At 55.3% G+C, this 19,184-nt stretch overlaps 1 protein-coding gene across 2 annotated transcripts in view; it reads left to right on the forward strand.

Annotated features, from left to right (window-relative positions):
* The first annotated feature begins 1,197 nt into the window (after window positions 1-1,197).
* DPYSL3 (dihydropyrimidinase like 3) overlaps window positions 1,198-19,184 on the forward strand; it is a 38,993-nt gene continuing 21,006 nt past the window's right edge. Inside the window, exon 1 of one of the 2 annotated variants that reach the window (XM_080400641.1) lies at window positions 1,198-1,523. In XM_080400641.1, coding sequence (XP_080256767.1) covers window positions 1,236-1,523 — 288 coding nt within the window. In that variant the 5' untranslated portion in view covers window positions 1,198-1,235. Of the gene's footprint in view, window positions 1,524-15,363; window positions 15,513-19,184 lie in introns of those variants that run through there. The other variant, XM_080400642.1, reaches the window with a different exon arrangement.

The following is a 19,184-nucleotide window of genomic DNA, read 5'->3' on the forward strand; positions in this document are numbered from 1 at the left end:
CACCGGAGAGGATGTTGGGCTCAGGTCACTCATTCTGTGTAAAGAAATGAGAACCTGGAGAAAGAATTTTAAAGTTAAAACTCCAGTTTTGGTGCTGCGCGATAGATTTCACAGGTTGCTACTCCATTACGTGGCCGATACCCACGCAGGCCAGACCCCTGGCTGTCCCTCTGTCCCCCTGTACTTCTGAACCGAAGTCACAGGGCACAGCGGAGCTCTTAAAGCAGCGCCTCAGCTAGTGGCCACACAGCGCTTGCTGGTGCCCGTGGGGTACAAGGCCAGGTGCTCCCCGTCCCCTCTGAGTCCCCACTCCCCGTGTCCCCACCGAGCCCCCAGTCCCCATCGAGTCCCCAGTCCCTGTGCTCCCCACCAACTCTCTGATACCCACTGAGTCCCCATTGCCTGTGTCCCTGCCGAGTCCCTGCTCCCTGTGTCCCCACCAGGTCCCTGATCCCCACCGAGTCCCCATTGCCTGTGTCCCTGCCGAGTCCCTGCTCCCTGTGTCCCCACCAGGTCCCTGATCCCCACCGAGTCCCCGCTCCCTGTGTCCCTGCCGAGTCCCTGCTCCCTGTGTCCCCACCAGGTCCCTGATCCCCCCCGAGTCCCCGCTCCCTGTGTCCCCTGCCAAGTCTCTGATCCCTGCAGTGTCTCTGCTCCCCGTGTCCCAGTTCCCCGTGTCCCTAGAGCCCGTGTCCCCCCCGAGTCCCTGCTCCCCTGTGCCTCCACTGAGTCTCCCTTCCCCGTGTCCCCCCCAGAGTCCCCACCGTCCGTGTCCCCGCCAAAGTCCCTGCTCCCCGTGTCCCCGCCGACTCCCCGATCCGCGTCGAATCCCCGCTGCCCGTGTCCCCGTGTCCCTGCCGAGTCCGGGAGGGGGTGCTGGCACCCCGCCGCTGCAGGCGCTCGGGACCGGCGGCCCGGGGGCACCGCGCCAGCCGCCCGCGGGGGTCGGGCCGGGCCGGGAGGCGGCTGCACGTGCCCCGTCCGCCGCCGGGGCCCCGCCGCGCGCGGCTTCGAGCCCGGGCTCCGCCACACCGGCGGCGGGAGCGGCCGCGCCGCCGCGAAGCGCACGCCGCCACCCGGGAGCCCCGCGCCGCTGCCGCAGGCGCCGCCGGGGAGCGGGCCCGCCCCATCCCGCCCCGCCGGGGAGCCCCCGCGGCTCCGCCCCGTCCCGGCCCGTCCCGCCCCGTCCCGGCCCGTCCCGCCCCGTCCCGGCGGAGCGGCGCGGCGCGGCGGGCATGGCGGCGGGCGGGCGGCGCGGCGGCGAGGAGCTGCCGGTGTACCTGGCGCGGCCCGGCTCGGCCGCCGTGCCCCGGCAGAAGCGCGGGGGGCTCTTCTGCAGCGTCGAGGGCGCCTTCGAGAGCAAGACCCTGGACTTCGGTGCGCTGCGCGTAGGGCAGCGCCGCGCCCCGCCGCCCGCCCGCCCCGGCCCCGACCCCGGCCCCGAGTCCGAGCCGGGCCCCAGCGAGCCCCGCGCCGCCCCCGACGAGGAGCGACTCCACGACCTGGCCCCCGCGGACGGCAGGGTAAGGGGCCGGGGCGTGGTGCGGTGCGGCGCGGCGGGGCTGGCCCGGGGCAGCCGGGCCCGGGGCGGGCCGGCGGTGGGCTCTGCGCCGGCCGCCCGCGTTCCCCGACGGGGAGGGCCGAGCTGCCGCCGGCTCGGTTTCTCGTATGAACGAATACCGCCCCCCCCCCAAAAAAAAAAATAAGGGTGTGTGTGATTTTGGAGTTGCCAGTCCAAACAGGCAGGTCCTTATCTGCCAGTGGCACAGATCACAACTGCCAGATCAGCAGTGAGGGACAGGTGATGCCCATCCCTGGCAGTGCCCAAGGCCAGGCTGGACGGGGCTGGGGGCAACCTGGGCTGGTGGCCGGTGTCCCTGCCCGTGGCAGTGCACTAGGCTGGATGGTCTTTAAGGTCCTTTCCAGCCTAAACCATTCCATGGTTCTATATCATCCCATCTATCTGGAAGTGGCATCACTGAAAGTATCATCAGGCACAAAGTTTCTCAACATATGCCAAACTCAAGGTAATAAACAGATTCACCACCTCCGCAGCGTAGCTCCTTCTGCCAGGGGCCAAGGTGTCATGCTTTTTTGGCTCTGGTCCCATTTACACCAGCGTGAGTTTGGCAGAAGGATGATTGAATTAACAGTGCCACGTGGGTACCCGACTTGGGATTTCCGTGAGCCTGATGCTCATTTACATATGAGGCAAGTAAGTTCGTTAGGTGGCCTCTTGATCAATGAGTTCATTGGGGGCTGAAATTTTTACTAAATAGTCATCTTAAGGGCAAGGGTTTTCAAGGGTGAACAGGGCAAATTATTAAACCCTATTTTAAAAATTGGAAGCACAAATCACCGAAGTAAATAGTGAGCCTGCAGAAGTGGTGTGGCTGTCTCAGGGTTCTGCAGAAACCTCCGCTTGTGTCCGGAGCATGAACCTTGATAAACTGCAGACGTTTGGGACCTGGAGGACTAAGCTCAGCAGCCAGAGCCTGGCGGGAGAGCAGCAGTGAAGGGCAGTGGCTTGGCCTGTCTGGGTTTTGGGGAAAAGCATCAGACTGTCCTTGATGTCTCTGGTCTTCTGCAGGAGCTTCTAGGTAGGCAGCGGGTCGCTTTGAGGTTTCTTCATTGCACTTTAATTTCTTCAGCCTCTGTTTTTTAGTGTCTTATTGGCATGCGATTTGGTTCCTGTTACTGAGCTTTGCTCCTTTACAGCCCTTTTTACACAGTCAGGAGCAAAACTAACGTTACTGCTATCGGTACCGACCTTGTCTGTATGGTTTGAATAGCAGCTGCAGAACTCTGACCACTGCGTTAATTTTGTGCTGCTGCTTGTTGGAAAAGAGACAGAAACTCATGACAGCCTGCCTGTGGGTTTTACTCAGAGCTTTTCTTTATTAGCCATACCAAAAATTTGGAACAGTCTTGTTCCCTTTTAAGGTCTTAAGTAGACCCTTATCTCTGGAGTTTTGCAGCTGAGGTTTTCCTTCAACAGCTCCTCTCTTCCTGAGGATTTCTGCTCCTAGATTTCTTCCTCTGATGCCTTCCAGCTGATGAGCACCAGGAACCAAACCCTTTTTATCTGCTTGTCTTGCCTAAGAAGGTGGGAAGCTTCATGTATGTGTTCTTGTGCATATGTGGCTAGAAGGGATCGTGTGACTTGGTACTTCAGCTTTGAAGTGTAGGATGCCCCAGGATGGGAGCGCGCGCCATGTGTGCTGAGCCGTGCTGTGCCTGCCCCGCCACGGAGAGTTCGCTTGTGTTGCTCACACATTCAGAGCACACAAAGGCTCTTTTTGTCAAGGCAAATGGAGCTTCTTGGAATAATTTCCCAGACTTAAGAAACGTTAAGTCATCTCCCCTTGACCAAGCAACTTATTAGGAAAGCTGAAAGTAAGAGACTTGCCTGTGCGCAGGGCAGCAGAGATGTGTCTCCTAACTTTTGCAGTGAACAGTTTCTTGGAAGTACAACAGACCAACATACTTTTTTTTTTTTTTTTTTTTTTTGCATTAATTACAGTTAAAGCACCGGCATTTCTGCAGGAAAGACAACTGCAGCGTGTAACCGCCCAGTGATAACACGTGGTGTGGTACGATGTGCTGCTGTAACGCGGGCCCAGGCAGGTGTTTCAGGCTGACTTTCCTTTATCACGAAGCCTGTCAGAAGGACAACAGCTGAGCTGTGGATTCGGGTGCAGAGAAGCCACAGCACGGTACAGCAAGGGGTACGGCGAAGGGCTGTTAGGTGCCGGGCCTTTGCTTCGTCAGTGGGAGTTTGAGCTTTGCTGGTTAATTTGGGAACAGTGGCTGGTCGCTGGGGCTGGAGGAGACCCTGGCCGCCGAGGCTGCTGCCTGCCTGCCTGCCTGCCCCTGCGGGCAGGTGGGCTCTTGGGGCTTGGCCATGTCCCCCAGTGCCCGCTCCTGGCGCAGACTTGCCCAAACAAGAGACATGCCTTTTGGGTGCTCTTTGCTGCAAGCAGGAGCCTGCTCTCCCTGGTACAAGGATCTGCTGCAGCAGGGGTTGTTGTTGCAGAACACTCAAGGTTTGGAGGAGCAGTGCTGGGGGACCACATTCTGCTCTGGTCTAGGCTATTTGCAGAGACCTGATTTTACAAGAGGGATTTAACTTGCTGCAGGTTTCCTTCAGTAATGGCCTATGTGGACGCTACCCTTGTGAAGTTTCCTGCAGTTTTCCTTGAGAGCTGCCATGCCTTTGCCAGAGGGGATTTCAGCGCTTACTTTACGATAATGAAGTCAGAGAGCTTCTCTGGAGGTTGTAGGCAGCACCCTCTGAATTCCTGTGGTCGGGATGTTCTCCGAGGGCTAGCAGCGTACGGATGGTAGCAGAGAGCTGCACCGCTGGGCGTCTGTGGAGGCAATGTGGGTTTGAGGAGCGGGGAAGGAGTTTGTGCTCCGTGCTCAGTGCCTGGGAGGAAGGTGAACCAGCAGCCTGTGGTAGCTGCCTCCATGTGCCTCCTCGCTGCTCAGCCGTGCCGAGACCCTGCTTTTTCCTCCGCCGGTTCAGTGTCACAGGCAGGAGCGCTCAGCTCATTACATGCTTGCTGCGTGGTTCTGCAGTGAGGTCGGCATTTCCAAGGCAACTGGCTGTGATCCCACAAACACGGGATTGCAGCTTCACTGCAGGCTGGGGCAGCTTCTCAGCCTGGTGGCTGGGGAGGAGGATGAGGAGGCTTCCACCCTTTGCAGGAGCCGGGAGTGTGAGGGAAACTACCAGGCAGCGAAAGCAGGCGAGGGGTCCATCCCTCCAGATGACCCACCGGAGCCAGTCCGTAGCTTTCTCCTGGAGGTCGCCAGCGTCACGCGTGCCTCGTTGTGTCCAGTTGTGTGACACCACCCCGATTCAGGTGGTGATGAATCCTGGAAGGAGACACAAGGCTGCCTCAAATAGAGAATGAAGCTTGAACTAATTCGGTTCTCTCTTAGTTTTCCTTTTGACACATGTAAAATGTGCTGTGACTTCAGCATTCAGCTTTTTTTTTTCCAATTGCCAGTATTTTATAGTGGAAACACCAAGCCAGCTGCAGGCTTTTCTTACGCGTGAACTTTGCGTGATCAAAAAGCTGCCATTGTGCACTGCCTTTTAGCACAGTTTAAAGACTGGCATTTGTGAAAGGGGTCATAAAGCACTTTGATAACATTAATTCATAACCTCAGTATCACCCCATTCAGCAGAATGCTCTGGGTTTCGGTTTGGTTTTACTGTTTTTTAAGAGAAGTATTTGGAGTTACATTATTTCTGGTATTTCTACAAACAATAGGAACAAACCTAAGCCACTGAACTAGTTCCCACAATGCAGATACAACAGTGAAACCTACGTTATAATTCATGGAGTTTGATGCTAAAAAATTGAAAAAATTCCTGCACGTTTTTTGGTGTTTTTTGAGAAATCTGATGCCTGAAGCACAACAATAAGGAGTCAGTTCTTTGGCTGTTCATGCCAGGATACAGGTTGTTGCCAGCAGTTATGCAAAACGGCAGTGTTTGATAAACCACCCCTCCGTGTGAGAAGACACAGATATTAGATTTCATGGAGGTTATGCAGTAGGGTTAGTTTTCTAAAGAAATTAAGAATTCACTTAAGAGTTCCTGATTGCTGCAAAGAGGCTTTGTTTTGCCAAAACCCTCACTGTAACGTGGAAGCAGTTTGATTATCGCACTACCTCGTGGCAACAACGCTCGGTTCCCTTCTGTCCTCACTCAGCTCCAGGTGGCCAGGGCTTTGCCAGCTGGCTGGCCCTGGTGCCGTGGGTGTGCACTGGGAGCAGGGGGACGCGGGCACGGCGGTACCTTGCTACCACATCCATAAGGCACCATGACGGCGCGCCGAGCTCGCGCTGCCGGGGCTTTGGAAGGATGCTGCGATTGTGATTCTGGGTGATGTGTTCTGGAAAACCTCATGCTTTTCCCAGGAAAATGTAGGTCTCTCCAGTACTTTTATGCACAAAAGAAACTGGGTTTTGCAGCCAGGTGTAAACAAGATGGGTTGACTGATCGCATTGATCCAGCCTGTCCTCAGCCTTCCTGAAGCAGATCTCTCTCCCCTGAAGAGGCGGGGGGCACCGGGCAGTGGGCTGGCGCGACCTGCGGGGTGAGGGTTTCTGCTGGTGCCTTGCTGCTGGGGCACAACCCTGGGGATGCACAGTGTTCGGAGGGGTTCTGTCCAGGTGGTTTAGAAGGGGCTCATGTGCAGGGCAGGGAGGCCTTTTCTGTGTCCATGACAGGGTTTATAATGCTCTTTATCTTTGGAAAATGATGCCCCCATAGACTCTTTCTTTAAAATAAAAAGACAGTGATATTTTTTCTCAATGTTTAACAATGAATAATAGATCCTAGCCATGGCACATTTTATGGAAGCAATTAGGCATCACCAGGCATGCCACGAAGTAAGTCTACAAGATGCTTTAGCAATAGCCGGTCGCAGCAGGTAGGAGAGGTGATGCTTCTTTTAATACTGTATATTTTTTCTGAAGTTCTCAGAAAATGCAGCAAGACCTGCACCTGATGCTGTATCAGGAAAAGCTTGTTTTCCTGAGTTGCTTCCAGCGTGGCTGGGATTGCCTCTCCCATGCCCGCAGACCCACAGCGGCTCGCCCAGTACTCTGGTGGGGGATGCCACAAGAAAAACACCTGCAGCAGGACGTGGCTTCAGAGATGCAGCAGCTTCTCTCCTCTGAAGCGGCTCTGGGCGATGAAGCCCAGCAGGACATGAGCTGCCTCTGTCCCCACCGAGCTGCTGGCGGTGGGATGGGGCACAGAGGTGCGGGGCTGCTGGAGCCTGCGGGCCTGGCAGAGGTATGCGGAGGTGCCTTGGGAGCCTCCTGGCAGGCAGCGCTCCACCAACAAGCGTGCTTTGGGAGCCGAACTGCACGAGCCGCATGGACATTTCTTGTGGTTCTCACAACTTTGTGTGACTTTTGAGGTGCCTGTTTTGGGAAAGAAACACAAACAATGAAAAATTCTAAGCAGCAGCTAAACATTTTGGGATTTGCAAGGCAAGACTCATTGCTTTCTCACTGGGAAGAGGCTTTGTTGTGCTGAAAATGCTGAGCTTTTTTCTGAACATGACTGAAAGTGTCAAATGCAAACTTCAGTAGGTTTAGATTGAAATGAAACATTGCAGTTTGGCTGCAGCAAAATAGTAGGCTCTGTCCAAAATAATTTTTTCCTTTTCTTTTTATCTAAGATGTCAGTACCTCCAAGAGGCCAGAACAGCCCCAGCTCTGCCAGTTCACCGGGTGGGAGGAGTGTTTGTCTCCAGTCCATGCCAGGCTGCTGTTGACAAGGTGGCCTAGGCTTCTGGGGGCTTTTCCTAAGGCATGGCATCGTGCTGGAAGACAGGCAGCTGCCAGGGTACGGGTCTTCCAGGAGGATTCAGCAGAGTGACAGGGCTGTAGCTCAGCAGCTTTTACATGTCACTCACCACTGTGCTGCTCTGCCCTGCGGGTGCCAGCAATCTTCTCGGGGTCCGGCTCGCCGGGTGCTTGGGGTGCTGCCACGCTGCTTCGCCTTTGCAGAAGGGTTTTGCTCGCAGTCCTGCCTGGGCAGCCGGGGTCCCTCAGGGGCTGGGCTGGGGGCTGGCTGCCAGCGCCCTCCACACCAGGCACGTGGGTCAGGGTGGTCCAGGAGAAGCTGGGGTCTCACCTGTGAGGGGAGGGGACCTGGAAATGGCCTGAGTCTGTGTATACCCTGCCAGCTGGGCGGCTGGCACCGGAGCGTGAGCTTGCACATTGTCTAGGCGGATACAGCCACGTAGGAAAATTGTGTGGGTCTTAAAGGGAGGGCGTAGGAATCATTTGGTGGGAAGCTGTATGCATCTGTAATGCTGTATGCATTGAAGTGACTGTTCGGTGTCACTAGTGAGCTGGAAGGAGAAGTACAGCATGTGTGCAGGTGACAGTGGTGTTGTGGATGCCAGCTGGGGAGGGACAATCCCGACGTGGTCTTGAGGACTCAGAGATGTGAGCTGGGAATGACAAAAAGGTTCAGCTCTGAAAAGTGCAAGAGAACAGCCTTAGAGAAAGACTGTAAAATGTCGATGCCATTGCAAATGGCATCAAGACAAGGAGGTTTTGTGATGAGACTCAGAAAAGTGATTTCATACATGTGGCCTACCCGCCAGAGATGGTCTGGGCGAGTGCAAAGCTGGTCACTGGTGGTCAGCCCTAATCCCGAGGGAAACCATGGCGGAGACCAGCTAGAGCTGCGTTTGCTCGACCTCTTTACTTCAGGCAAAAGCTTTTGCTACATGGACTCCTTCCATCGTCACCTCTGCAAAGAGGTAGAAGGCAGAGAAGGTTGATTTTTCTGCCGGGGAGCAGTTGCTATGGATGGCTGGAGGAAATGGGAGGAAGAAACAAAAAGCAAACATGCCGGCAGCCTTCCTGGAGACAGGGCTGAGAAGCTGGAAAATATAGCTGGACCTTGGCTTGTTCCGCTGGGCTGGCTCTTGGCTGTGGGTCGGATCCAGCAGCATCTTTCCCATGGCTCTGCTGGGAACAGCTGAACTCCATTTTACAGCACATGGATTTGGATCCAGTGACGGGTGTTTCCGTTCAGCTGAGAGGGGAGAATTGACGCCGAACAGAGAGCTCAGGCCTTTCTAGTCCTTGCTCCTAAAGAGGCGAGATTGGTACCTGTATTTCATGGGCTCAGCTGGCCCACCTGCGCTCTGAGGGCATTGAGTCATTTCAGTGGAAATCCAGATGCTCTTGTGTAGCCAAAGCTCACCCCACGGAGGGAGCCAAGTATGAAGTGGAAGCCTCCAGGCTTGGCATTAGCGTTTTGCCAGGGATGACGTTTCAGGGTGAGCGTTCTTCTCTAGCCGGGGTGCAGCGGGGAGGGATGCAGCTGCCCGCAGCGGGAGCAGGCATCTCCAGTGGGGGGGTGCTGTGCGCCATGGTCCCCATTGCAGCATGCAGCGCAGCATGCAGGTACCCCACTGCCCCAGCCGGCTGCTGGTGTGGCTGCAGGTGTCGTTGTGGGGGCTGCGGGATATGTCCTAAAGAATGGGGTTGTTACCTCGTGTGGTGAGAGCCTGCATCCCCAGCCGTGCTGCCGTGGGTCAGGCCTCAAGAACACTGATGCTGGATTAAGGATCATGAGATGACAAAGCAGCCAGGCATGCTGTGCTCTCTTTGTTTGTAGCTGCCATGATTGCTGATAGCATCCTGCTCCACTGGTGCCTGCGGCTGTTACAGGGCTCTGGGGCAGCGCTCCAGGGAGCATCCCTGTACCTGTCGTGGATGCACAAGGATGTGTGCTGTGTCACAGCACTGACCCGAGATCCTTGCTGTGTGCTCGGGCACCTGCCAAGACCCTGTCCCAGCCATGGGCCAGTGGAACGGGTGGCTGGTGTGCCTGAAAGTGCTTGGGTAGCTGCTGATTCGGCAGTCACCTCTAGAGAGCTGTCTGCAGGCCGCTCCGTGTCACACGCAGAGTGGGTTGCAATGGCTGTGCTTTTGCTAGGGTGAAGTGAGTTCAAACTGCACAAAAAAGCTTCGCAGAAGTTCTGTGTGTCAGTGGAGAAAGGAAGCAGCAGCTTGTGCCTTTAACATCACGGTGAAATAGCTGAACCTAATAAGAATCTTGTTCCTCAACACACACATTAAAGAAGTGAGGAGGGACCCTGATTTGGCTCAGACTTTCCCTTTGCATCAGACTGATGTATGAAGGAGTGGGGAGACAGGCAGAAGGGACTGAGGTGCCATCATTGGATGCAGCACGTGCTCTGATCCCATGTGTGAGAAGAGCTGTGCCACCGTTGCAGCTGCACTTATCATGCACGTGGCACGAGTCTGGATCTGTTCGTGGGTGGGGTTTGGGTCCATCTGTGGTTTACAGCATCTGGTTTTCTCTGGGATGTAAAACAGATGATGCTTCCAGTGAGCTGAGCCAGCCCCAGCCAGGTGCCTTCAGTGTTAGAGGTGTCTCTGGAGAGGGGAGCTCTCCTTAGCCTGGCGTTTTCCAGCTGGAAAGGGGTGCCTGTGTGTCGGACCTCCCGCAGGGGATGCAGCCAGGTCTTGATGTCCCTGGGCTTCCTTTTTTCATGTGGCTCTTTGCTGTGACAGCACAGCAGCCTGCAGCAGGTTCTCTGCTCACAGCTGAAGACTGGAGAGTTATTTTTGAGCGTTTCTTTGGTGCCCTGGAGCACCACCCACTTGGCCAAGAGCCTCCTTCTCTTAGTGTTGCAGGGAGGACCCTGTCTGGCCTGGGGGTCTCATGTCAGTGGGGCTGGGGCTGTCAGAGGTGCAGGCAGGTGGGAGAAGGGCTGCAGGGAGGGACAGGGAGGGTGGCAGCAGCACCCTCCAGCAGCTGCACCAGCCGTGGGTTGCAGAGGGTCTGGCTCTGTGCTCTGGTGACGTGCTGCAGCAGGAGCATCCACCACAGCCCCGTGCTGCTGGCACTGGGTGGCTCTGCCAGGCTGGGGGCTGGATGGGGGAAGAACAGTTCTGACTGAGAATGAAACGCCTCTCGGGGCACCCCTCGTTTTTTCCTCCAAGCTTGGTTGTATGCTCTGCTACTTCCGCTTCTTTACTGGACCATTTGGACCCTACTTCTTCACCCAGGTGTTAAGCCCTTGAGCTCCCAAGGCAGTTTGCAGATTCAATTTTTGCCCTTCATGCACATGATCAGTAACAAAACCAGGGAATGCCTGCTGCTCTGCTGGGCTCTCGCATTTCCATCCTGCCTTTGAAGGGAGGAACCAGAGAGAGGCGAGGACCCACTGGAGCTGTGGGGTGAGGTGTCGCGCCCAGGTGCTGCTGATGCTGGCAGCGATGCCGAGCAGAGGGACAGGGGCGGTGGCAGTGCCCAGTCCTGCAGCCCCCACAGCTGGTGCTCCCTGCCGGCCCTGGCACCAGGGGAAGGAAAGCACGTCTTGAGCCACCCAAGTCACCGGCACTTCGTTGCTCTGCAGGTTCAGGCTGTAATTGAACTAATTGGCCTTGAAGCATCAGTCACTCGTGTACACATACTAGCATATTCCATTTGACATGTTTGGTTTCAACCCGATTTATTTCTGGCAAAGAGATGAAGCAGTTTCTCCCTTGGCCAGACACCTCTGCACGCCCGCAGGGTGCAGGAGCTTGTGCCATGGGGACGAGACTTCCCAGCTGCAGTGTGGGGACCGGTCAGTCTTTGTGGTCTAAAGCACTGACATCCCACTGTGTGAAGGAGGGGCAGCTGGGAGCCCAAGGTGGTGTGGCTGCAGTCCCGAGGCTGTGGGCATCAGGCTACCGACTGCTTTAACCACCTGAGTATGTCCGTGCCCAGTTCTCCGTGGTCTCATGGGGACAGCGCCAGGCAGCCCACAGACCTCAAGGTGTCCCCAGACCACCGGGTGGAAACTGATGTTTTGACAGGGCTGTTGTCTCGGTGTTTGCTGTGGACACACTGTGGGCTCCTGACGGCCAAGGGCAATACCTTCCAGGGACTTCTGCTTTTACAGAGCCTCTGTTACCTGCTGTGAAGCATCATCTCAGACAGGCTCTGCAAGCTGCCTCATGAGGATTTTGTGGAAGGCATCACCTTCAGTCCAAATGAGAAAGAAGGGAATGGACCTGAAGTTGCTGTGACCTCTAATCCTTAATAAGGCTGCAGATAAATTCTGGCTTGAACCCACCCTGATGTCAGTTTGGACAGGTGATTGAAATTATGGTAATCCAGCTGGAGTGGAGGTAACACCTACCTGAAAACATTCAGTGCTGACCTGGAAGTTTAGTTTGTTTCAGGCCATACATCTGCTGATTTCCCTCCTTGTTTCCACTGCCAAAGCCCTGATGTATATTCTAGCCAGGAGAAAAACTCAGCAGTTGCTCCACTGTGGAAAAACTTGTGTCAGTGCCCACCGCCTGCCTCATACAACATAAAGAAAGTCTCCTGCTGCCTCCTGGCAGACCTCATGTGCATCCAGCACCAGCAGCTGAGTTTGATTCCTTCCCATTCATGTCTGCTCCAGAGTGGGAGTTTGCAAGGCTGCAGAGCTCCATATTGCCTCTGGGAGATGGTGTGGATGGTGGGAATGGTGTGAAAGATGGCGTAGTTGTGTTTCTCAGTAACAGAGCCAGTGGGCTCTCTTCCCAGTTTCCTCCAGCTCTGGCTCTCAAGTTGAGCATCAGAGGTTGGGAGAGCTGGAGCCAGAAGCACTGAACAGCGTGATCATCAAATGCTTGTGAGCACTCATCACTTGGAGCTGGGCTCCCCCACAGAAGTAAGGGTGACCCCATGGATCCCAGTGGGAAGGGCACAAAGTGTGGAGGAAGAGCCACAGCTCTGGGTCGGCAACCACCTTCCTCTGGGCACAAGTGCAAGAAAAGCTTCTCTGAAGTTTGTGTGTGGTGGAAGTTCCTGGTGTGCTGGGTAGGAGTGCATGACCAGCCTCTTGAGACACCACGTCTTGCCAGAGGTTCCACCTGGAGAGAGCGCACCAGCTGCGGTGTTTCCATCCCTCGGATTCACTCTGCTCCGAGGAAGCTCAGGTCCTGAAAGCTCCTCTGCTAGGAGAGAAGAGGGGATGGTTTTATGTCAAGAATATGTATGGGGAGGAGAAGACCCTGTGCATGGGGACAGGCTGTCCTGGCAAGTCTACTGAACATGATGACATTTGAGCCCTGATTATTCCCTGTCTGGTTATATTCACTGTACCTCAGTTGTGTCCGTCTGTAAGAGCTGCTTGATCACAGTCACAGGGGGTTGGTGGGATCTGCTTTCTGCCTTTGCACTAGGGCTGGGTCAGCACAGTCCTCGTCTTTCCAACAGGTGTGTGGCCTGGCCGCTGAGCACTGGTGGGCCACGGTCAGAGCTGGGTTTGTTTCGGTGACGAAGTCCTTGCAACAGCACGTGCTTTCTGTTCGATGTTCACACCACTGGTGTTCCTCACCATGCTCCTGTCACCCATCGTGGCTGCCCACAAACATGTAGTGCCATGTTATCCCTGTAGGTGTTTCTGAGGAGGTTATGAGCTGTAAGAGTATTGCCATTTTAAAGTAAGTTTCAAATTGACCAGCTTTCTTATTGAGGATGTTTCGAAGCATGCAAGTAACAACTTTCGGACTGCACTTGGAAGAGGTCCTATGGAAAAAAATATAATCTTTCTCCATTCTGAATGTTTTGGGCCCAGGACAACATGTTTTACTCTATTTGTGCGAGTGTCACATAGCAACCAGAAGGAAAGCGCATCCCTTCGAAAGAGGGGTCTGAAGTCACCGTGGCTGGCCAGCATCCAGGGGGTTGATGCAAGCTCAGTGCTTGAAAGTGTCTTAAGTGCTCAAGTCAGCAGAATCTGTGTGTGTAGTCTTGTATCTATTATTAACTGCTACTCTTTCTGTTACTGGCTCCAGACAAAGTAACATGGTACCACACAGCACAGGGATACTCTTAAACTTTCTGGAAAATGGGTGAGTGAAGTTTCAGGAGATTTGGAGACGGGGATAGAGGGTGTTTCTCATGTCCCAGCTCCACCCAGTCTAATTTCAGTAGAGACCAGGACCTGTTCTTGAAGCATTGCAGCATCATGGCAAGAACAGTATGCTCTGCTACCTTACCTCCTCCTGGCATGCTCCTTGGTTGCAGGGGCTCTGGCGCAGCACTGCTTCCCCGTTCCCTTCCCGGCGCTTGCAGACACCTCCTTGCCCGCGGGTCTACCCAGGAGTGGGAAGGCTTTCAGCCCGGGTCTTGCCGACTGCTGGTGTGCAGCAGCTCACAGACAGCACAGAACGGAGGCCGGAGGCAGCGGTCCAGCTGGGCCAAGCAGCCCATGCAATCGTGCAGATATCCTGGCAGTAATGAGTAGGTTACAGAGAAGCTGATGACTTTCACTTTAAGCTGGTGAATGCCTTTTGGGTTTAGAATAAATATGTATCCAGTAAACTTTCTAAGAGCTTCATCGGAAGCACACACAGAATAACAAACTTGGTGAGTAATAAAAGCTGTGGGCTGGGTTTCTGAGCCAGTAGAGACATCAAAGCTTCTGGTAAGGGAGAGCTGCCATACCAATCGATGTACTTAAACCCTTCAGCAAGGAGAACGTATGATTAATGCTGTTGAGCGTGACCCTCCCCTGAACCCCGGCAGCAGAGCCGGCACTCCAGACAGTCCACACTGGAATCACCCACCTCTCTGGTGCTTGTGGCAGTTGGAGCTGGCTGCAGTGCCAGGGGTCGTGCCGTGAGGATTCCTTTGCCCAGGCATGCGCTGGGGAGCAGGGTGCTCTTTGGGGTCCCGCAGCCCTTGCAAACCATAGTTAGGTTCTAATTTGGAAGGTGAACTTAAGGGAGGGCTGGGTCAGGCAGCTTGTTTTTCTAGCAGGAGCTAGAAATGGGATTTACAGCAATGCCTGTGCCTGGTGTAGCTGTGGGATGTGGCTGGCAGATGGCACACCATTAGCAGCAGGATCTGTAGAAGGATCTTGCTGATGGTGTTCAGAGCTCTGCATGTGAGAGGAGGCGCAGCTGGCCTGGGAGAGCAAGCAGGATTCAGGCCCGGCCGTGACTGTGCGGGACCTGCCGGCAGCATCGGACCGCGTCAGACAGGAGAGGGCAGGCGAGTCCTTCCCATCCCAGACTCGGGCTGGGTGGTCTGGCCGGCTGGCGGGGGGGGTCCCAGGCCAGCATGGTCCGGCTTGGCACACGCGGATACTTGTAACCAATTCCACAGTTTAAACCTTCCTACCAAGATCACAGCTGAGGGGATACAGGAGTCCTCAGTACTGCTGACGGGCACAGTGTTTACAAAGGATGCAAGAATCCCGGAGTCAGACCTCCAGTGCATTTTACTATTTTTTAAATGTTTCCAATTCGTGTGCCTGTGAAAGAAAGCTTAGGGTGATGCAGATGCACTCCAGCAGTACCCAATAATCCATTCTTCTTGAAATTTCTTTCACTTTTACTTATGTGCCGGCTGTGCAATGGGCGAAGTTGGATGCGTGGCACTGGGTGCCGGTGCCGAGCACCTGAGGTGCAGAGGGTGGCAAGCCCCGGTCAGTGCGCGGGGAGTTTTCTGTGGGGCAGTGCACAGTGCCAGTGCACTGAGAGCGGTACCCAGAGCCCAGTACAGGGAGCACAGTACCCAGTACTGGCTGCACTGGGAGCAGTGCCCACAGCCTGGTATGTGGTAGCGGCTGCACTGGGGTACCTGGAGCCCAGTACCCAGTACTGGCTGTAGTGGGAGCAGTAGTTGGAATCTGGTACCAGCTGCACTGGGAGCGGTGCCCAGTAACCAATACCTGGTACTATCTGCACTGGGAGCAGTACCCGGTGGCCGGTACCGGCTGCGCCGTGGCGGGCGCCCCCTGGCGGCCGCGGGGGGCGTGGGCTGGGCGGGGCGGGGCGGGGCGGGCGGGGGCCCCGGTGGCGGCTGGCACGGCGTGCGGCGGGCGCGGGCTCGTCTTTGTGCGGAGCGGGCGCGGAGGCCAGCGCAGGCGGCGGCGAGGCGGGCCGGGCCGGGACGCGCCATGTCGTACCAGGGCAAGAAGAACATCCCGCGCATCACGGTGGGTGCCGCGGGCGGGTGGGGGGGGGACGCTGCCGGTGCGCAGCGCCCCGCGGGGCCGCCGGGGAGCACGGGGCGGGTGGGGGGCGCGGCTGCGAGGCGGCCCGGCCCGGAGCGGCGGCGGCGCGCAGACGAAGAACCGCGGCCCGTCCCGCCGCCCGCACAGGTGCCCCGGCCCCGCCGGTGAGCCCGGGCTGGGCGGAGCCGTGCCCCGGTGTCCGGCGGTACCCGCTGCCCGTCCCCCAGGGGAGAGCGGCGGCAGCCTCCCGCGGAGCCCGGCGAGCCCAGCACGGGCGGGCGCCCCTCCGAGCGGGGCCGGCGGCGGGGAGCGGGCGGCCGTTCCCGGGGCGCGGCGGGGCCGGGGCGGTGCGGTGCGGGCGGGCTGCCCGGCCGGCCCGCAGGGCGTTCCCCGCGCTCGGTGCCGCCCGCCGCATCCCCAGCTGCGCCCCGGTGTCGCCGCATCAGGTGCAGCGGGCCCTGGCTGGCGCAGTAGCGCAGGGACCACACCTACCGCCGGCACGGCTCGGCACGGCTGAGAGAAGAAAGGCGCTGGCTCACACGGTCTGTGTGGCGTGCGGAGCCTCGGGGTCCCCGCGGTGCCTGGCAGCGCTGACCCCCCTCGGCTGCCGGGCTCTGGTCCAGCTTGTCCCTTCCTCCGCGGGGCGGCTGTTCTCCCCGGCCCCCCTAGGGCAGCCTCACGGGGCTGTCTTCGGGGAGGGCAGGCGGGGCTTTCATCTTGTAGGTGGCTTTTTGCTGGCTTCGCATAGCTCCTGATTTTCCTCCTGAGGACAGATTTGGCCTCTTGAAGATAAAGGGAAAACAAAGCACTTGAGTTCCGTTACTCCTTTTAATCTACAGATGTGAACAATGCGCTCCCAAAGAAGCGCAAAGATCATTACCACTGTAAAAAGAAATCCCTTTGTCAATCCAGATTGAATTCCTTTCTTAAGCAATATTACCGCTTCACACATGTTGTCTTTTCTGTATCCTTAGACCACCATGCTGACAACAGTACTGCTGCAGGTAGGAGTTCTCCCATTCTCTGGGGCCTTTTCTGCAAGGACCTTTATGATATGCTTTAACAATATGCAGGGCTTGTTCCTGCTCCTCTGGGATCTGGCAGGAGCTTTCTCACCTCAGTGGTAACAGAATCTCACCAGTTGCTTTATTTCTCCATGTTAAATCCTTTCCTCAGCCTGCTGAGGCTGCAGGTGCTGTGGACGCACGGTGTCTGTGTAGCTGATGTTACAGGTAGCTCTCTCCTCTGACTTGTGCAGCTTGGTGGCAGCCCTCTGGGACTCACTTGCCCTGTTCTGCAGCGTTATCGTGTCCTGGTTGGGGTGGAGGGGATTGCTCTGGAATTCTGGTCAAATGACCCGTATGTCCCGAACCCATGCTTTGAGGCTCAAGGGAAGCAACAAAGTCAAGTCAGGTGTTGGGTGGTCTTCTCTGGTTCAAAGGAATGGCAGAAAGAAAATCTCAGCTACGGTGTCTCCTGTAGAACAAAGCCTCTCCTGTCCCTTTCTGCAGATTGTTTTATTTTTATTTTTATTTATTTTTATTAATTCTTCCTAGATTTCCACCCGGGAATCTGTTCTTGCATGTCCAGACACATAGCAGCTTCTGGGCATGGCAGATTGTCAGCTAAGCTCTGCTTGTTAACAGAGAGATTTTGGGGACTGTGTTGTGCCATTAGAACATAAGACATCTCAGAGACCTTGGAAGCATCTAAAGCATCACATCTGGGGAGCATGACAGTATACAGAGAATTACAGGAGCCACCTTGTGCTGGCAGGTGACTCACCTATAGATCTCAAAGCTGATAGCACTGAAGCAGTGACTGAGCCGCATAGCGTATGAAGGGAGTGGTGCCTTCCTCACTTCTGTCGCCCAAGCAATAAGCAGGTTTGGCTTCTGTGTGGGAATTAGGTAATTTGAGGATTTTTACTTCCTGACAGCTATTGTCTGAACTATCTAGTGATTTTCTGGAGATGTGCAAACACTCCTTCCTGTTGTACACAACAGTGCTGCAGTCAGAATTCATAGTTAGTTTCTGATAATAACGTGAAACCCCACAATTTGCCTGTTGTATCTGTTTGCAGCGATTTCTGGTATTTTCTAGCACAGCCATTTTAGTGGAGAAGCCAGGAGCATGAGTGAGGGGTGCATGTGTTTGTGCAAGATAAATTGCTGGGGTAAATATTCCCAAACTAAATTGTAAAAGCCTAGTCAAAAGCTACGTGTGACAGGCAGGACCATAGCCCTTGAAGGAAGATCAGGACGTGGGCATACTTGTTGGTTGTGATGTGGAGAAAACATGGGGAAGAGGTTAACTGAGTCTTTCGGCTTTCTCTGTGATTGCTTCATCAGCTTGATATGTAAGTGTTGTTCTTCACTGTGGCTTAGGTTGTGCATAGTGCATCAGAGACCAGTAAACGTAGTATTACTTTCCAGATGTGTGCTGATGCTGGGATGCCCCCCTCAGGAGAGTAGTAATTTCAAACCTTGTGTGTCTATTGAGAGACTTTTTGTTAGTTCCTTTTCCTTGATTGTTTGGAGATACAATCAAAATACTTCTCCTGCTGTCCACAGTATGTTTTCCTACCCCTGCGGAAAGAAAGGTGGAAGCCTGAAGTGGTGAAATGCCTTGCCCTGGTTTCACAAAGTAGCTGTTAACAGAGCTGTCAGTTGAATCAAAATTGCCCAGTCTTTGTGTTTTGGTTGCAGAAACCTTCCCTACCCCAGGTAGACTGGAGTTACCATATTTTTTTCTTGGTGTAAGCCATGCCTGTCCTGTTCAACCACCCTGTCAGAGCCCACAAGCACCATCTCTGTGATGTCTCTGGCACCTCTAAAGACAATGAGGTCTGCACGGGGACGGCTAGTATGTTGTATGAGGTGCAAGCAGGGAGAAAAGCCTCAGTTACTGACTAGACAGATTTTGGTAAACTGGCAGCGATCAGTATGGCGTTTCTGACCATGCCCACAGACTGGGGGGGTCACTGGGTGTAGCTGGCAGCTGGCTGGCTGTCCCTGTGATTCCACCCAGGGGTTTTTCCATGCTGTCATGTGGTACATGAGTAAGGAGACATCCAGCTACTGATGAAACACCGTTGCAATTAGTGTATCTTTTACAAGGGAAAGGGCGATAAAGCCATACACCTGCTTCCATGCTACACTAATTATGCCCTTGGGCTTTGCAAACAAGGTGAGCACTATTCTTGGCTGGATTCAGCAGCCTTCTGGAAGCTGCTGCCTCCCTTCTGCAGTGTCACGCTGAGAAATGTTAAGAGACCCCCCAATACCTTGGGATCTCAAATGACCAGGTGATGCTTAAGAGCATCAGGAGCAGAGTGTGGGCATGAGGGAATGGGTAATGGTTTTGAAAGCTTAATCCCAAATGCCAATGGGCAGAGAGACAGGGAGTGTTGGGCAGAAAGGCTTCCCAGCAGGGCAGGGGTGTCGGGGCTGGCGCTGATCCCACCAGGTTTTGGCAGAGCTGTTCTGGGGAGAGGCTGCAAGGCTTGGCCTTGTGGGACAGCACCTGTGCCTGTAGAAATGAATGCTCATGAAGGGTACCACACTGATGACAAATGGGCTGTCCCTGGCTGTGTGGAGACTTGAGCCACAGTCAGCGGAGGAGACCCACCCGGCGTGCCCGACGGGTCAGTGC

The sequence above is a fragment of the Falco punctatus genome (assembly GCF_963210335.1).
Source record: "Falco punctatus genome assembly, chromosome: 8".
Lineage (NCBI taxonomy): Eukaryota > Metazoa > Chordata > Aves > Falconiformes > Falconidae > Falco > Falco punctatus.